The following is a 17,780-nucleotide window of genomic DNA, read 5'->3' as shown; positions in this document are numbered from 1 at the left end:
TTTTCAGCTGGCAGCAGAAGTGCCACTTGTGCCATCTTGCTGAGGAAGGCGGTGGCAAAAGCAGGACCGATTTTAGCCTAAGTGGCTGTCTTGCATAACCTGATGAACTGAGTGCGACTGTAGTCTTGTCGCGCAGCGTTATCTAGAAGATTCCTTTTTGCTTTGAAATTATCTACAGAAAATAACTTGGGTTGGTCACTTGATATTCAGTCCATGTCTCTAAATTCATGAACTACTTGCACACATTCATGTATACACAGTGCAAATACTAACAATGGCCATTTCTTCCAAATTCTTTGCAGTGAAATGAGGCATGAGGTACATTCTGTGTCCTGCTGTCCCACAATCATTGTCTGGAAACAAGGAGGCACCACTCAAGAGTGTGTGTGTTTAAAGTAGCAAAGATTTAATCAATGTTGATGCCTTTGGCTTGTGTTAGCTCTTTCAGGCTGTGGAGCTTGTCTGCATTTTTAGGGTTTTTATGCACACGTGCACCAGTAAAAGTAACTGGCCGTGTGTTGCTTTAATATTAGTCAACTTTAATATTAGTTGACCTTGACCAGGTTTGATTGTAAAATTATAGCTGTATTGTAAAATCTGATTCAAGAAAAAAATTGGATCGCCATGCTACCAACGTAAAAAGTGATTCAAACTTTTTTTTTTTAGCAGCTTCTTGCACAAAAACAGGCTCATAATCATCTAGATCAGGCTTCAAAGCTGTTCCTCAAATACCACTACAACTATATTTTCAAATATTAGTCATTTAACTTTGTAAGTGGTGTACAGTGTTTGGTCGTGATGATCCCGCCTCCTTCACCCAGTCAGCTGAAGTCATCCAGGCGGCAGAGTCCTCTGTGGATCCAGCAGGGGGATAAGCTGCAGCCGTCTGTCTGTCCCACCAGGCTGTGTTGCTGTTAGCACTCCTTCCTGGAGCTGCTACCGCTGAGCATGCGCTCGGTTCCTACACACCACTGGACAGAAGGGACGCTTCTCATCAGCACTCTCACGATGAAGGAATGGATCGTTGAGCCCAAGGTTCTGAAAGGTAAGAGTGCTAATTGGCAATAAATAAAAAATGGATTAAAAAAAAAAACGAAAGCGAGTTTATCCACGTATCCATTAATCTGACGGAGACATTTCAGTATAAAATGCGCAGCGCTTGGCAAGTATTTGGCATGCACGTCATCACCGTCCATTATTAAAAGTTACTAATTAAAGGTCTGTTGATTAGTATGGATGGATTTCACATATTAAACCACCTGCTTAAGTTTTGAAAATGCTTAAGTTTAACTTTTACGCAGCGTATGTTAAACGCAAATTTAGAACCTGATGTTTATGAACTATTATGACTGCACGTAGCGCCGATTGCATCTAACTTAATGTGTTGATTGGGCTATATGCAGCTTTGTATGCAGGGTTCGTGTGTGATTAAAGATGTTGTTGCGCATCGCTCCGCGCGCTTTTTTGGCTCAGAGTGCTTCACGAAATATCGATTTAGCGGAGGAATCTGGGTTTTATTAGAACCTCCGGCTGTGTGTGGGAGTGGGTGCTTGACACAGTTACGGGCTCCGAAGCTCTGTGTTTTCTCCCACGCTCCTGAGGGAGTCATCAACGCGGTCCGCTGGAAACATTTCACCGCGCGCATCAAAGTGTGGCTGTCTGTTTGGATTGTGTGTATGCCTGCAATGCTTAACAGTTTGTGTTTTGCTGTGTGCTCCAACGGCCTTGGGGACATGCACAAGTCGTAATCTCACAGCCCGCCAGCCTACAGTTATTACTGACCATACCTACTTCACATTTTTTATTCATGATGGTAAGTTACCACAAAATCCATATTTTGGCCCCATTTGCACCACTTTAAAACTTAAAGTTAAGATAGACTTCTCCCTGCACTTTATTTTGGTTAAGTATCAGCAATTTAAAACATTTTAGGCAAAGAAATATATTTTTCCCTGTGATTAAATGTCTGAAAAAGATGTGATTGCAAGTCTGCTTTTCAAAAATACTTTTAGATTGAATGAACAGTCAAGAAAACAATCTGAAAATTGATGATGGAAAAAGGAAAAAACTATTAGCTGCAGTTAGTGGTCCAGATGTATTTATTTTCAGAGGCACAGAAGACAAACAATTTAAATTTGCTCTGGGCAGAGTCAGACTTGCTGTCTGCCATTATAAAGTCAAATAAATAACTTGATACTTGTGCAATCTGCGGGCTGCGTCATGCAGGTTCTGTCTCAGCGGTTAATCGTGAGCAACACTTTGTCAAAGAACAAAAACAAGAAAAAAAAAAGATGTGCAGAGGACAAAGGACGACTTGGAAAATGAAACTAGACGCAGCAGGCGAGATGAGGAGTAACAGAGAAAGGAGGGCGGCTGCTGACAACAGTGTGGAGGTGGAGGAAAGTAAAGAGAAAAAGGGAGAAGTCTGATGAAAGTGTTTGGTCCGAGCTGTGTCTCCACCATACGGTCCCCGTGTTCTGCTGTGAACGGCTTTGATTGTGAACATGAAGGAGAGAAAGCAAATCCTGCCGGACACATGAAGGCAGAAAGTGTGTGTGTGTGTGTGCCTGTCTGTCTATGTTGCCATCTCACTAAATGGATAAACTGTCTTCTAACTGCTCTTTTGCCAAGTTAAATAACCTTATGAGCTTTCACCAAGAAGCTATTTCTCTCATATCTCTCATTCACAACACACATCTTCTCTCCTCACCTGTTCTGCCTCTTCCCTCAGCTTAGGTTTTCTATGGCTGGCTATTTCAGGTCCATATTTTGGCACTGCAATGAATTATTCAGGTAACAGGACAACATAAAGGCCCTCAGTAGGATGCTTTGCTCAAACCTGAATTACCCCTCTGCCATCTGGGAAGTCTGCCTGAATAATGGATTTGTTTCCCCAATACCAAGTTGTTTGATGGTCTGTAACTGAAATGGCAATAGGTGCACTCACAGTGTGTGTGTGCAAGTTAACTCCTCCAATCTTCCCAGCCATCATTTAAAGATATGAATGCATTAAAGATTACTCTTAGAAAAAAAAGTCTGAAATTGCTTGATTATACTCCCCATATCTCTTTTGAAGCATTCTCTGGAGTCTACATATTTCATGCCTTCCTGATTGCTTTTTTTCTATTTTTTTTTTTTTTCAGCTTCATTATGAAATGAATGGAAATATTTATGACATCAGGAAAGCTATAATCTACCATAGAAAAAAATGGATGCAACTTAAACAGCGGTCATAAATTAAAGATTGTAAAAAGCCCAGACAATCGATCAATAAAGCAATCAAACGGACGCAGACCATTTACTTTGCCCCTCGGTGCTTGAAAACTGTGGTGAGACACTACAGTACTTACAATATTATGTTGTAAAGGGTTTCTTTATGCACAGTATAAATCGTTTGGTTCCCTTTTGTTTGTTTTGTATCCTGTTCAAGTGCAAGCAAATATAAATCAGCTAGTTTTGATTCCTACAGTTTAAATTTATTTTGACACCAACTTGAATTTTCATGTCATTTCAATTTTAAGTCACCAGGAAAAAGAAATGCCACATTTATCAAAGTCTGACGGGTCTCTAATGAACACAAGCGGATGCACAGATAGTGACCCCCAAGATTAGCAGTTAATTTGTAGACTGAGTCATGGTCAAATATCATCCAGTGGAATGGCGATTAGCTGTGTTTTTATTCAAAATAATAGGGATCTGTCACAAGTCAGATCTCCACAACTTGCGAGGAAGTGAATAACGGTACGAACAAATGCAAGATGCTGATGATCGTCGGGCTGGAGACACATCTCTGAAGAGTCTGGACTCCATCAATCCACCGACAGACAAATGAAGGAAGCTGAAGACCTTGTTACCCTCCACAGGAGTGATCAGCCAACAGAGATCACTTCAGGAGCGGGACATTTAATAGTCGCGGAGGTCTAATCAATGAAAGGTCTCTCTCACATTGACTAACGTTCAGGTTTGTGAGTCCACCATCAGAACAGTTAACAATTGTGTGCCTGACAGGGCTGCAAGGAGAAAGCAGCACACAACACTGCAGCTATCAGATTTGCTCCACAGTTGCAGGCAGAAAAGCCGAAAGGATCAACGTTCCAGCTAAACACGATCCAATCTGTGAAACATGGTGGTGATGGTATCATGGTTTGGTCATACTTCGATGGCTCTGCACGAGGCTCACAGGCACTGTTAGAGCAATGAGTTTTGAATCGTGCTCTCAAATTCTAAAATACACAAACGACATGAACTGAAATATTTAAGATAAAATATGCGCGCAGCAAGACAGTGATGCAAAACCTACAAGTTGCTGTGCAAAGAACGAACAAAGAAGAATAAAGATGATGTTTTGTGGTGGCTAAGAAAAAGTCCTGATCTTAATCCTGAAGAAATGTTGTGGAAAGACAAAAACATCAGAGGATGTTTTAGGTCATATTAGTAAAGGTGTATTGATGATTCCTCACAAAAAATTTTCTTGCTGATGCTTCCTCCCTTTCCACTGTAACCATTGTTGTGATGTATGTGATGCAGAAAAAGTGGATCTAGAGTAGGAATGGTTTTGTAAAATGAACTCGTAGAATTTGTATTGTGCAGTGCCCATGCTGTCATATCTCCACGCGAGGGATGATGGAGATGTACAGAACAACTCAAACTTAACTAAAAACTAAAACATTTTAGTGACCAACATAAAATAAAAACTAGACTTTTGAAAATCAGCCGTGGTAGGGCGGTGTTTAATTGTGTTTTTCGCGTCACAACCATATCAAACTAGCATTTACATTGAAGCTTATTGTTTACCTTTAGAAAATTCCCGTGCACTTGATAATAATATGCATGATCTTTGCATGAAGTTGGAACATGGAAACCGTAATTTAATCTAAGTTTAAGGACAGATTCACTCAAGGATCTAGACTTCAGTCTGGATTTATTATCGTTTCATCTGCTGCCGCACAAATAATGGCAAACCTTTGCAGCACTGTGAGACAGTCTGAACTTTCATCTTCTCTTCTTTCACCTTTTTCTCCAAGACCACTTACTGTCAGCTCAGCAGGCATCCTGTTGTGAAAGTGTGTTTGTGTGTGTGTGTGTGTGATTGTATGTGTCTTACTCCAGCCAATTGTGCTGCAGAGGAGCAATGTGTTGTGCTCTTATGTGTCATTTTGTCTCTGTCTTCGCGTGGTGACTAGAGAGAGAGCTTGATGTCTCAACAGGAGTCTACATGGTGCACACACAGACACACACACAGACACACACTCTCACACACACATTGTGCTGGTGGGTGTTTATTACACCGACTGAACGTACATGTTCTGTGTTCTCATGCTAGCTTCAGCCTTTTTGTGTTGTTCGTCACCCCCTCACTGCAGACTTCAGTGCTGTCATCCCTGCTCTTCTTCTTCTTCTGCGCTGCTTTGTCCTTTGTAATGTCTTGTGAGAATCAGAGCTCCTTCAGCTTGTTGGTGGCATTCTTGTGATTAAGCTGCCTTTTATCTTTTTTTTTTTTTTTGTACAAAAGTTTGAATGATCAGATTCCCAGAAGCTAGATTTGATGATTTTTCCCAATGCAGTGATCGCAAAACATAAATGTAACATGATTACATTCACGCTGCACATACTGATCACATTATCTTTTTATTTTAATGCGACTTTTCCTGTCCTGCTGCCACACTGACTCACTCAACAGCAGCACAGGCAGAAACTTTATTCTCTCCTCGCGCCTTTCTTTGTTGGAATTTCTAATCTGATTCGATTTTCAGGTATCTTGTATAACTTTATATTTTAGTGGAGGAAAAACACTGTTTTTGAGCTAGAAGCTGAGTAAAAGTTTTTAAGATGTAGAGCAGCGAACACATCAACCCCTAATGTTGGAGATTGTGTACGACATTGTGTATGTTGAGATTCTCCTTATTTTAGCGTGTGGTTTTAACCACCAGTTAGGAACACATGCATCGGGTAGCAGGCGCTTTGGTTAGTGTTTAAACTAAAGAAATAGCTTGCACCTGAGGACAGCAGCTACAGTCTACATCCTAAGGAGCATGTGCATGAGTGCTTTTCAGTTAAGCCCAATCTCACAGAAACATGTGAAACACGTGAGCTCTTAGAAACACATTACACTGTGAAATGTCATCTCTGGGCCCGGCTGTGGTGCATGCATAAATCCCTCAGAGGGGACGTTGCATGAACCTCAGGGTAGCACAAATCAAACCAAGCAATGTCAACCAGTGTCCCCGGGTTTGACTCTCGTGTGGACTTGATGGACTGTTTATAGGAAACGATCATGGTTGCAATTGTATAAAATAGCACATGTAAATTCTCTAACCCTTCATGGCAGGGCTCATCATGCTGTCACAATAAGAGCTGACTTCCTGTGGCTCCACATACGTGTGAAAGGAATGAAGAAAAATCCAAGATCTAATTTTAATCTCTTCTAACCTCCCCTTCAAGGCCATCTTTCTGTGTGTCTCTAGACTGCTTTCAGTGCTGCTGCTATTTTTAGATTTCTCCCTTTGAGTTTTTCTCTTTCAGTACATCCATGCTTATCATCCAGTGGTGTTTACGTCTGCTTAGGCTGCCACTGGGGCCATAAGAGTAGTGTATTCAGTGCCACTCACCTTCTTATGTATTCATAAAAACATCGTTTTCCACAGCATTCCCTTTTTTTTAAAAGAATAAAGTTCCAGTGCATTTCCCATTCATGTATGTTTCTGCCTCCGTTCTCACTAGCCGTGTCACTTTGAAAACCTGTTACATCAGCTTGTCTCAGAGGAAAAGCAAGATTAACTTTCATCTTTTTAATCTTTGTCCTGCTGCTTCTGGGAATTGCTGATGTGTCTAGCTGTTTAATTATACATGCCATATAGTGTCTTTCACACACTGTCTGGTTTCCCCACACGAGAGGGGAAGAGGTTGCAAGGCATCGCTTAGATCTGTGTGGAAAGCATTAGCTCTGAACGTGCTGCATGGCTTTGTAAATTCACCTGCCCGCTGAGGCTTTGATGCACTGTTAGAAATATATTCATTATACTGACAGATTATTGTCTGATGATTAGAGGTTTTGTGCATAAAATCTGTCCATTTCCTACATTTCTCAAAATGACTTCACCCAAACAGAAAAACACAGCAATCTTTTTTTTTTAAATTGCATTTTGGAAAAACTATTTATTTTCAAAATAAAACAATAATGACAAAGTCAGAAAAAAGATATATCAGTCAGATTGCTAGTTAGTGAATTCCAAACCTGGCCCATAAACAATATTACAAAGGACACAATCAGCACCACAAACCAGTGACATAAAAAAAACAAATTTAAAAAAAGCAACATTTTTAATATAAATGACATCAAACACAAGACAGAGATGCTCCTTCAAATTAAATAAATAATTATATAAATATAATATTTTATGCTTCAAGACCCCAAATGTGATATGAAGTATCGTGAAGAGTCAAATGAAAATATTTATATTGTATGTGGTCATGACATAAAAAATTAACAGAAAACATCACACAGTCATTTTTATGAAATAAGGACTACAATATACAGTTGGACTAAGGCTTTTATTGTGAAAGTTTTGAAAAATATATGCTTATTTTGAGTTAAAAACAACAACAAAACAAAACAAAAAAGTTGGCTGTGTTGCATCACTTTCTCTTTGGGAGCCAAACCACTCATTCTGATCTGATATATCTACCTGGTTAGCTATTTAGCAGTTAGATTTTTGATTTCATGTAGTAAATGTTTTCATTGGGTGAGAAGTTTGGGGTGCGGGTTGGCCTGATGAGATGCTTTTATTGTGGAGCAGAGCTGCTGTAATATGTACAGAATGATAATTTTACTGTAAGTCTGCAGATTCTGAGGTTTGTAACATTTAATTTCTTTTGTAATTTGGCACTGTTTACAGAAACTGCAATCTGACCTTGCTCTGACACCTGGATCCTCCAGACCACAAATTGCCCAAACATCTGCTTTTATAAAGGTGCTCACACTTACTGATGATCAGTTAATTGAGTACATCTGATTAGTTACCCTTTTAAGTCCTATGAAAGCAGTTCTGGTGTAGCATCCAGGATTTTGGAAACTGAATCTAACACCATGTATTTTAGGTGTTTTTTGACAAATACTTAGGAATATTTAAGTAGCCTTCATTTGAATTTTTGCCAAGAGTTTGACAGGAAGATAACCATGCCCAGGTAACCAATCAGTACCCAGGAAAAAGCTTTCCAGGCTCTAACTGCAGGAAGTAAAATTCAGCTCACCACATTATAGTCTTTTTTTATTTTACCTGTACAGAACCAAAGTGTTAGGACATAGTAGCTGACTTCACAAACTTTCAACATCCCATGAGGAAGAATAGGAAGTTACTGTGCCTTTTCTGGCCAAAAAATTGCTAACTCTGAAACTGCCGTCCTTGCTTTGGGTTTTCCATGCCTGCACATGGAGTAATGGAAATGTCCCATAACATGACATTATTTTAAAAAAATAAACTACAGCAGATTGAAATACCAGTCATCTTTTCACTGGAATAGCCTTGGCTCAATTTACAACTTCAGAGAACACACAGAGCACAATGTCACAGTTCTCAGCACTACCTGTAGAGCTCTGAAAATGTGTCACTGCGATCAAGCTGAACCTCATTACCCTGTCCCAGGTTTGAAGGGAAAAGGTGTTGCCGAGGTAGCCCAGCCACTTATCAAATCTAGCACCTCGATGTGGGCTTTTCCTGGCTCTCAGCGCGCCGGGGCCTGAGTGAGAATACTGCCTTATTATTATATTGTTGCAGAGCCAGAAAATGGACACACACACACATTCACAGTTACCTGGAGAACTCCCTGGTGTGCAAGTTAATTAGCAAAGGATCTTAAGAAATGCACCTGGTTTCCGACTTGCTTTCCTCTAACAAAGAGATGGTGACAAAGCGGCAGTGTTGGTTTCTGAATTTGACTCGCTCAGTCTCATTCTGATTGGCATTTTTCAAAGAGGAAGCAAATTATTAATAAGCAGCTTGTGAATGCAGAGCAGTGTGAAACCGCGCGTTGTTCTCCAGGGTCAGACATGAGTCACTTTGGTTCAAGCAGGAGGGGCACACTGATTGATTTTTCACCTGTCTGCATCACACAAATGCCCTTTGAAACTGAGCCTTTTAACATATAGATGATGAATCATATTTAACTATAAAACATACCTTTGCAAAAAGACAAAAGAGCAAAGTTTGAAAAAACCCAACAGAGCCACAGTTCTCTTAAAGCAGAACACTATGAAGCCTGTGATAACAGTCCCCACAGAAAAGCCTTTCAAGCAGGTTGATTTTCTGCTGTAATTTTACGCTCTGTAATATCTGCACCTTTCCTGTGCTGAGCGTCTAACCCGCGCAGTCATCACGCAGCTTTTCACTCAGGCAATCATGAGTGGAGTCTTTGGGGACTGAAGCAGTCTTTTGGGGACTGGATGCAACCAGGAAACCAGCCGCAGTTAGAGGAAGGCTGATGTAAGACTGCCACCTCTGCTCCCTGGGACATCTTGTTTACCGCTGCGTCTGGTTCACCCTTCTTTTCTACTTCCTTCCCTCACTCAGGCGTTTGCTGTAATCGCACGCACACTTTTAAAGGTATGAATTCATTTAAATGGATTCATACCTTCTCCCTCCAATCCCTTGCTACAATCAGACAGTCTGTGGACGATCAGGCCAGCTGGAAACCTCCAATCCGAGTCCAGCAAAGTTGCTGCGAGAGTCTGCGCTCTTGCACACCATCAGCTCCTCACTCAGTTTTTGTTGTTGTTTATTTTTTCCCCCACCAAACCCATGTTTTGTTTTTTTCCCCCAGTGGCCCCTCTTTAATTTCTCCTTAAATCCCCATGAAGAACAGACAAGAGGCAAATCAAAGGAAAAACCCAAACCCTTGACCCCAACAGTTTTATCCTCTTTATCTGTCGCTGCGTCCTCGAGGGACACTTTTACGGTTAAAAGTTGATCCAGGAATCTGCATCCTTTCTGGCTTAGTCAGTGCTGCCATAACTTAGATTTCGTAGAATTTGCTTATATGAATTAAAAATAGTTTAATCACAATCTCGTGGGACTTTGATTTCCTTCCACACTGAGTTGTTTGTATTGCTAAGGGAAAAAAGGGAACGCACTAAAGTCAGCAGAGTCATTGTGACATGGATTATAAGACACGTTATTCAAAACATCTGTAGCACAAGGCTTTTACCGCTGCTGGCACTGTTGGCTCAAAGCTGAGCAGGAAGCCCCATCATCCATCACTTATTCGGTCTCCTCTGTCTTTTCCGCAGGAATGCGGCACGTTTCAAGCTCTCCGATTTGTAGCTGAGAGCTGTTCTAACTACTACTACTCTACTGCTCAGTGTCCCGCACTTCAGCACCGGGGTACCTGTGCCCTCATTAACGTAGTTCCTTGTAGCGTGGTTTCCGTGGTAACGGAGGTGAGGAGAAAATGAGTCTATCACTCAGCTGAATGCCTTGTTACCAGAGCGGAGGTTGATATTTCAGGCTCGACTTGTTGTGCTGGAGTCAGTTTCCTGTGCTGTCGACTCGGAGGCTAGTCGCGAAATGTTTTGAGCACCTGATGCCAAGATATTCATTCAGATAGCAATTTAGAGACATATGAAGCCGTGATTTCACTTGTTCGGTTGATTTCCCGCAGGTGCAATTAGTTTCCGCACCCCCTCCACAATCAATGATGAGCGGCTGTGTTTTACACACTGACTTTAATCTTGTAGCTGTTGATGTAACAATGACATGCTGCTGGTGTTTATCAGTAAGGATAGGCTGTGTCCGTGGGCACACCGAGGTTAACTATAGTTAACTCTTTAATATGCTGCGCTGGAAAACTCATTTTTAGTTAGGTGAAGTAAAAACTGTTCTTTAGAAAAAAAGGGAAACACAAATAGTTTCTTTAGTTTTAGTCCGTGCCAGTGTGATCAAAATCATTCCAGAAGAAATTCTTACTCCTTGTCTAACATTTTTGCAATGTGGCAATTATTTGAGCTGTCGTTTTAGCGTTTATCCACATTGACAGGATCACCCGTCAAATCTCATATAACAGGCTTAAAAAGTCCCAAGAATAAGGTTTTAAAAGCGTTATATAAGTTGATTTCCTTGTCATCGTTCGGACTCACATTGTTCTATCACTACAATCATAAACACTAGGCACATAATAAATTTAGGGTATTTAGGAAAGGCAGCTCTACCCGCCTTTGCCCTGGGCCTAAAATGAGCAGTATCTGTTTTAAAAAGTGATCACATTAAAGGTCTGACTTATGATTAGTTATGTCTGGAGTATTTTACAGTCATTCCTTTGGGTTTTTACAGTACTTTAAGGGAAGTAGTGTAACTCTTCAAATTACACCCTGATGTTGGCATCGATGCTATGTGTATGTCTGTATGTATGCTTGTCAGCTGGCAAAGGCTTACCAACACTTTCCAATAAACATGCCCCTTCGGTGCTGGAGCTATTTTAAATGCATTATGCGGTCTGTTACAGCTGGCAGAGAAAAGATCATAACCAATTTTGTGTAACCTGCTGAGTGTGTTGTATTTACTGATCCACTGAGAGTAGTTGATTGCTTGCAGGTCTGATTATTTAGCTCCATTCAATTTGGGTCATTCCCCAGAGCTCCAGTACACATTAGTGATGGCCTATTGCGACGGCCTGCTGTTCTGGCAGCTTGTGTTCACGTCTCAAGCTGTGGCTGAGTCAGAATGGTAATACTGATAGGAGACAGAATGAAGGATGGATTGATGCATAATGCAGCACCTGCTCAATCTGCAGATGCTGGAGTTAATGCGTGCAAATGTGTTAGACAGACAGACAGAATTCTTTTGGTAAACATGGATAAGTTATGATCTCTGTTTTTATCCAAAGTTATGTTGTGATCTCTGCCACGCTGCGAGAGAGAATAATGTGTTTTGATTTTCTCCTGCACAGTTCATCTCTCATCTGTCTGCGTTGTGTTCCCTTCTCCGCAGCGCTGTCACAGAGCTGTTATTCATCCCTGCATCATGGAGGATCGGCCAGGTGCATCATGGAAGCTCATCAGCAGTGCAACTGATACAATATATGAAGACTGAGAGGTCGTCATGGAGACCGGCAGCTACACGTCAGGCCCGGCCACTACTTATGGGGTTCGGACAGCCGCTGGGCTGGAGGGACTCGGAGTCCTTCAGGAGCGAGGAGGCGGCGGCTCTTTCAGCACCCCTGCGTCCTGGTACCCTCCGTACTCGCTGGGCTTCCAGGTGTCACTCACCGCCTTCCTCATGCTGGAGCTGGTGTTGGGATTCAGCAGCAACCTGACTGTGCTGGTTCTCTATTGCTCCCAATCCAATTTAGTGGACTCTGTGAGCAACATGGTGACCGTCAACCTCCACGTGCTGGATGTGGCGGTGTGCGTGCTGTGTGTGCCCCTCACTCTGGTTGTTGTTCTTCTGCCTCCGGGACCCAACCTGGCCTTGGTGTGCTGCTTCCACGAGGCCTGTGTCACCTTTGCCAGCATCGCCACAGCCATCAACATCCTGGTTATCAGCTTGGACCGATACGACATCTCGGTACGACCGGCCAACAGGCTGCTGACGACACACAGGGCGGCGTTGCTGCTGATCGCCGTCTGGATCACCTCGGTCGCTGTGTTTTTTATCCCATTCTTGGAGTTGCAGTGGTCCACCGAAGAAGAAGCAGGGGAGACGGGGCAAGAGAAATCCTTGCCTTTGTCCTCGTATGACATTAGTTCCACCGTGGCGCCAGCATGGCGTAACCGGACCGTCCTATGTGTTGGTGGTCAGGGCTTTCACACCGGCCCCGGTAGGTATTACCATCTTATCCTCCAAGTGCCCATCTTCTTCACCACGGTGGCAGTCATGTTGTTTACCTACTCCAGAATATTGAGGGCTTTAAACATCCGCATCGGTTCCCACATGAAAAAGGGCCAGCGGTTCAGGGGCCCCTCCTGCAGAGGGCGCCACAAGAGACAAAAAAAGGAGAAGCCGGGGCTAACGACTGATGGTGGGGAGTTAGGAGGAGAACAGTGCACGACAGATAATACCAAACAGCTCAGCCACCCTCCCCTCATCCCATCCCCAACCCCGACAGCTACCTCCCCCCATGCCCTGTCCTCCTCTGCTCCGCTCGTCAGCTCTGACACGGGCGCTGCCACCCCCATGCCAGCCACAGTGGGCGTTCAGGCTTCCGTGTCGGCCATCATCGCCCTGCGGCGGGCAGTGAGACGACATCGAGATCGTCGAGAGCGTCAGAGACGTGTCTTTAAGATGTCCCTCATCATCATTTCGACCTTTCTGGGCTGCTGGGCTCCCCTCTCAGTGACCAACGTCCTAATCCTGGGCATCGGCCCCAGCGACGTCCTCGTCAGCCTACGCCTCTGGTTCCTCGCTCTGGCTTACGGAACCACCGTCTCCCACCCGCTGCTGTACGCTTTCACCCGACAGAAACTGCGCCGTGCCCTTCGCGCCAAGGTTAAAAAGAGGGTGGTGTCCCTGCTCCAGGTAGACCCTTCTCCAGGTGGGGCTGTCATACACAACTCCTGGGTGGACAACCGAAAGACCAGCAGGCAGGTGCGTCTAGAAGCGAGCGAAGGCACCAAACGCTGCCTGGGAGAAGCCCTGTGAGACTGAAACATGCAGGTCAGGCTCCATAATGAAGCTCACCGGTGCGAGAAGCCGGTGTGAGAAATGTGCAAATCACATTTACACCTTGGGGAGACGTTTAAATGTAACCACCAGCACCAAGCTCCTGCTACACTCTCACCTCAGCGCAGGCTGCAGTGGAAGCAGGGTGTCACAATCACTGTGGCGCTCACAGCCTCTGCAGAGAATCATTCAACACACACTGTACATAGTTTGCACTCTGTGAGTCACTGAAGTCTATTTACATATGGAGCTGAATAATAGAGCATCCTCATAGTGGTGCTTACATAACCGATGAATGTGTTTAGCCAGCAGAAGATATCATCTGCCTTCTCCCACTTAAAGCCTCCAAGGCTTTAAAAAAATGTCGATACACTTCAAACACATAAATTCTTTGAATGTATTTAATATTATCTCTGCCTTAAACGTTCCGCTAAACGGTATACTGTGCATTCGGAACAAAAAAAGGGAGCATGTCAGATATTTAAATGGAAGGCTCAGTGACAGCTGATGAACTTTTAACTTTTCAGGGTCGGCCTGGGAGAGAGACGATAAAGAACAAGTCAGAGGACAGTTAAAAGTGTAAATTAGTAAATCAAGTTTTGCTTTAGTGTGAGTTTATCGTGTGCTAAGATATTAAAGCGCTTGCATAAGATTTCGCAACACTTCTTTTGCCCCCCAGTTTATAGCAAATGGTGTAATATATTATTTGGTATTGCAGTCTAGCTGTCTCCCCCTGTTTCCACTCGTTATGCTAAACTAAGTTAACTGGCCGCTGGCTGTAGATTCGCGTTCACTGTTAGCATGAGAAATCTTCTCATGTGACTCGTGATGGGAAAGAAAAGACACAGCTCATCATTCACAGATACTGTGTTTATTCCAGGTCTATAGTCTTAGACTGCATTTTAGATGTAAAGCTGTTTAGAAGAAAATTCATGTAAATGATGTAAATACTGCCCACATGATGAAACTGAAGTGTGTGGTTATAAAACGACTTTCCTAGAGCAGAGCAGTGATCCAGCCGCCTCGTCCCTGTGTCGTTGCACCCAGACATGCGGTCCCGCAGGTCAGCCCCTCCGAGAGGAGTGTAACGGTCACCACAGCTGGGCCCTGACGGCTTCCTGGCGTTATAAAGAGTAGTGTTGACTTTACCTGCTTGTGTTCACTGCTCCAACACTGTACTCACGCTATCGTTCATTGCAGTGGCCGTGTGATTTATCACACTAATAATGCATTAGTGAATGTTAACAAGTGAAAATATATATTATATGTACACCAAGAATATCTTTAGAAGTTTTCTCCACAGTGTTTTTATGTGAATGTGTCACAAAACAGTGAATTAAAAGAATGAATTGAGTTTTTCTTTTGCGTGTGTGCTGTGTTGCAAGTTTGTTTAAATTTCCAGCTAGGGGTCAGAGCTACTCAGACTTCGTCCAAGTTAAAAAAAACAACTTGATAATGTCAGGTTTTACATTTCTTCACTAGGTTTTTTTAAGCCTCCTGCAAGAGGAATAACATGAGGACAATGTGCAGCTCCGTACATATAGCCTATATAATCACTCTATGCTGATATCTATGCTATGCTGCAAAAGAACATAATGTCCCCACAGAATCTTGCTCATACATCAAGGAATCTCTGTGTGTCCACCTGGTGAAATCGCACATGAGAGCATACAGCGACGTCTGAACAGAACATAACTGCATCCAACCGATCTCGAACTCCCCAAATGAACTTCATCAGCAAGTATGACACAAAGATGTGATGCGCACATGCATACAGAGACTCCTCCATTTGTTGGTGAGACGAATAGTCGCTTTAACATTTGCTTTGTGTGGTCTCTGTGTTGAACAAACGGTACATTGTGTTTGTGGATGTGTTCATTTATCACCATCAGATGCAGCCAATAATGAGTGGGTAGTGCCATTTACATGTGATAATTTTAGTCTTGTCTTACCACTGGTTGGTGTGCTAAACTCAAACCTCGGCGCTGTAGGCTTTCTTATGTGAAGATGTGCTATTTCAGTCTGTGCGTTCATGTTCAGTAAAAGTGCCCTCTGTAGGAATGCAGGCACCTATACCTGGCAGTAATCATCACATGCCCCTCCCACTGAACTCTCCTGTGGCTCATGGCGGCATAGCGGCTCAAAAGCTGCCTGCATGTTTGAAAACGTGGCGTGGGCTTTGTGTTGCGTGGGAGGGAGGCGCTACAGACCTCGGCAATATAGGGGAAAAAAAGAAGGTCATCCATGTGGGATGAAGCCTGCAAGGTAAAGTAGGCTAATTCAGCAGCACTTCAACCTGGAAAGAACAATTAGGCCACTGCAAATACCAGTGACAGAATTTTGGTTAAAATTAAATGACATATAAATAAATCATTTTTAATTTATTTTTTTGTAAATGGAAAAAAAACGTTTTACACTAATGGACATTTACACTGAACCTCAAGGGTTATTCTCTAACATTGCACAGCGGAGTATGGATATGATAAAGTGCCCTCTTCTATCCTAGGTGCTGTTTTGGGGTTAAAGGTTAAAGCTAATTTAGTTGGACAGACATCAGGAATAAATGGTCAGGAGTGGCTACCCTAAAAGGTACCTCGTCTTTTACTTTTTAAATGAACCATCCATTTCTCTTGGCTCACAGCGTGGCAACCAATTTCTATAAATCATGTGAGGACTACGAAATGTAGAGGACGGAGTGTTGAGTTGTAAGGATATCCGTGCAGATACACTTTTATGGGAAAAGCCAGCATTCTTTCTGGCACACAGTGAGGTGATCACAAGCTACAGTGAAGGAGTGCATGTAATGTGAACCAGTAGAAACTGGTTTTATGTGGAATTTTTGGAGCTGATGGCTCTAAGCATCTAAAGTCCATGTCTCACTTCAGCAGGGGCATGTTTCAGCTCAGTGTTTGCAGCTTTTATGCCTAAAGCTAGTTCTCATTAAAGAATAACAAACATATGGGAATACAGGAAAATGGTTCAGGCCATGCGTAACCTAAAAAAACTGAGAAATGTAGTAGGTTTGTGTAAAGAGGAAGACACATGATATTGTAAAACTGGGGTCAATTTAAGCTTATATTATATTGTATTGTATTGTGTATTGGCCTATATACTACTAGCCATCCACTGAATGACACACTGTATGTGACTGCATGCCATAATACGCTAATTTAGGCTGATCTTTCAGTGTATCGTAAATAAGATGTTATTGGTAATAGCTAATGGATGCAGGAAAAGGAAAGAATAGCGTTCAAATCTTGTCTAGAGGGCTTGTGGCACTTAATGTCCTGTGATAGAGCGCCCTCTGGTGGGGAAGTTGCAAATAGCAGACGTGGATATTTCATGACCGAGTTTGTGGAGCCTCGAACTATACATTTGAAAGCACAGGCTCGTGAGATATGAAAGTGGAATATGCAGTCCTCTAATGAAGTTAGATTTATTATTGTTTTTTAATCGACATAAACTGAAATGTTCATGTTACTCAGTTAATTCATTTATGCGGTTTTAAACGGACATGTGCAAACTACTATTAAATGAAATGCGCTCCAGATGTATACATCACAGTTTGCATTCGGTAGTCATCACTACAACCGAAATATAGCGAAACATGACCATTTTGTTATAGCCGGTAGATGGCGGCGGTTACATACGCCAGCCGAAATAGCTCAGTTGGGAGAGCGTTAGACTGAAGATCTAAAGGTCCCTGGTTCGATCCCGGGTTTCGGCAAGCGGGCAATGGCCAAGTTTTTTTAAGTGTTCCAACTCTCTTTATGCATCATTTTTAAGTGCTACTACTTTAATTGTGATTTTAAACTGCATCTGCGTTTATGGAATTGATAAAGAAGTATGTCTAATGTACTGCCAGCTACTAGGCCACAAAGGAGTAGCATTTGTTTCAATAGGTTTCTGAAAGGTCTGGCTAAAACACTTGAAAAATTATGTAACTATGCAATGTAATGTGCTTGTGTTAAATACCAGTCGCAGCAGACAGCAGAACGCACCAGAGGAGCCTCAATGGGACTGCGGTAGGTATATGGGACTATTTGGATGTTCTGACTGTGTCTCAGCTGTTCTGATCTGAGTGCCAGCCGGGGTGTGTACAAGCAAGAAGGCCTCAGTCCAAGAGAGCAG

General features: G+C 42.7%; 1 protein-coding gene and 1 non-coding gene across 2 annotated transcripts; both read left to right on the top strand.

Annotated features, from left to right (window-relative positions):
• The first annotated feature begins 842 nt into the window (after nucleotides 1-842).
• LOC102782204 (G protein-coupled receptor 22-like) lies at nucleotides 843-15,002 on the top strand. Its single transcript, XM_006784644.3, has 2 exons — nucleotides 843-1,045; nucleotides 11,979-15,002. Exon 2 carries the CDS (start codon nucleotides 12,090-12,092, stop codon nucleotides 13,626-13,628), a length of 1,539 nt encoding a protein of 512 aa, XP_006784707.2. The 5' UTR covers nucleotides 843-1,045; nucleotides 11,979-12,089; the 3' UTR covers nucleotides 13,629-15,002.
• Nucleotides 15,003-17,303: 2,301 nt separating this feature from the next.
• Nucleotides 17,304-17,376, top strand: trnaf-gaa (transfer RNA phenylalanine (anticodon GAA)). The gene has a single exon. It is a non-coding gene; the product is annotated as a tRNA-Phe (tRNA).
• Nucleotides 17,377-17,780: the final 404 nt, after the last annotated feature.

Source organism: Neolamprologus brichardi, chromosome 5, assembly GCF_056152115.1.
Source record: "Neolamprologus brichardi isolate AB-2024 chromosome 5, ASM5615211v1, whole genome shotgun sequence".
Classification (NCBI taxonomy): domain Eukaryota; kingdom Metazoa; phylum Chordata; class Actinopteri; order Cichliformes; family Cichlidae; genus Neolamprologus; species Neolamprologus brichardi.
The sequence above is the reverse complement of the archived record's forward strand: the minus strand, read 5'-3'. Positions and strand labels throughout refer to the sequence as shown.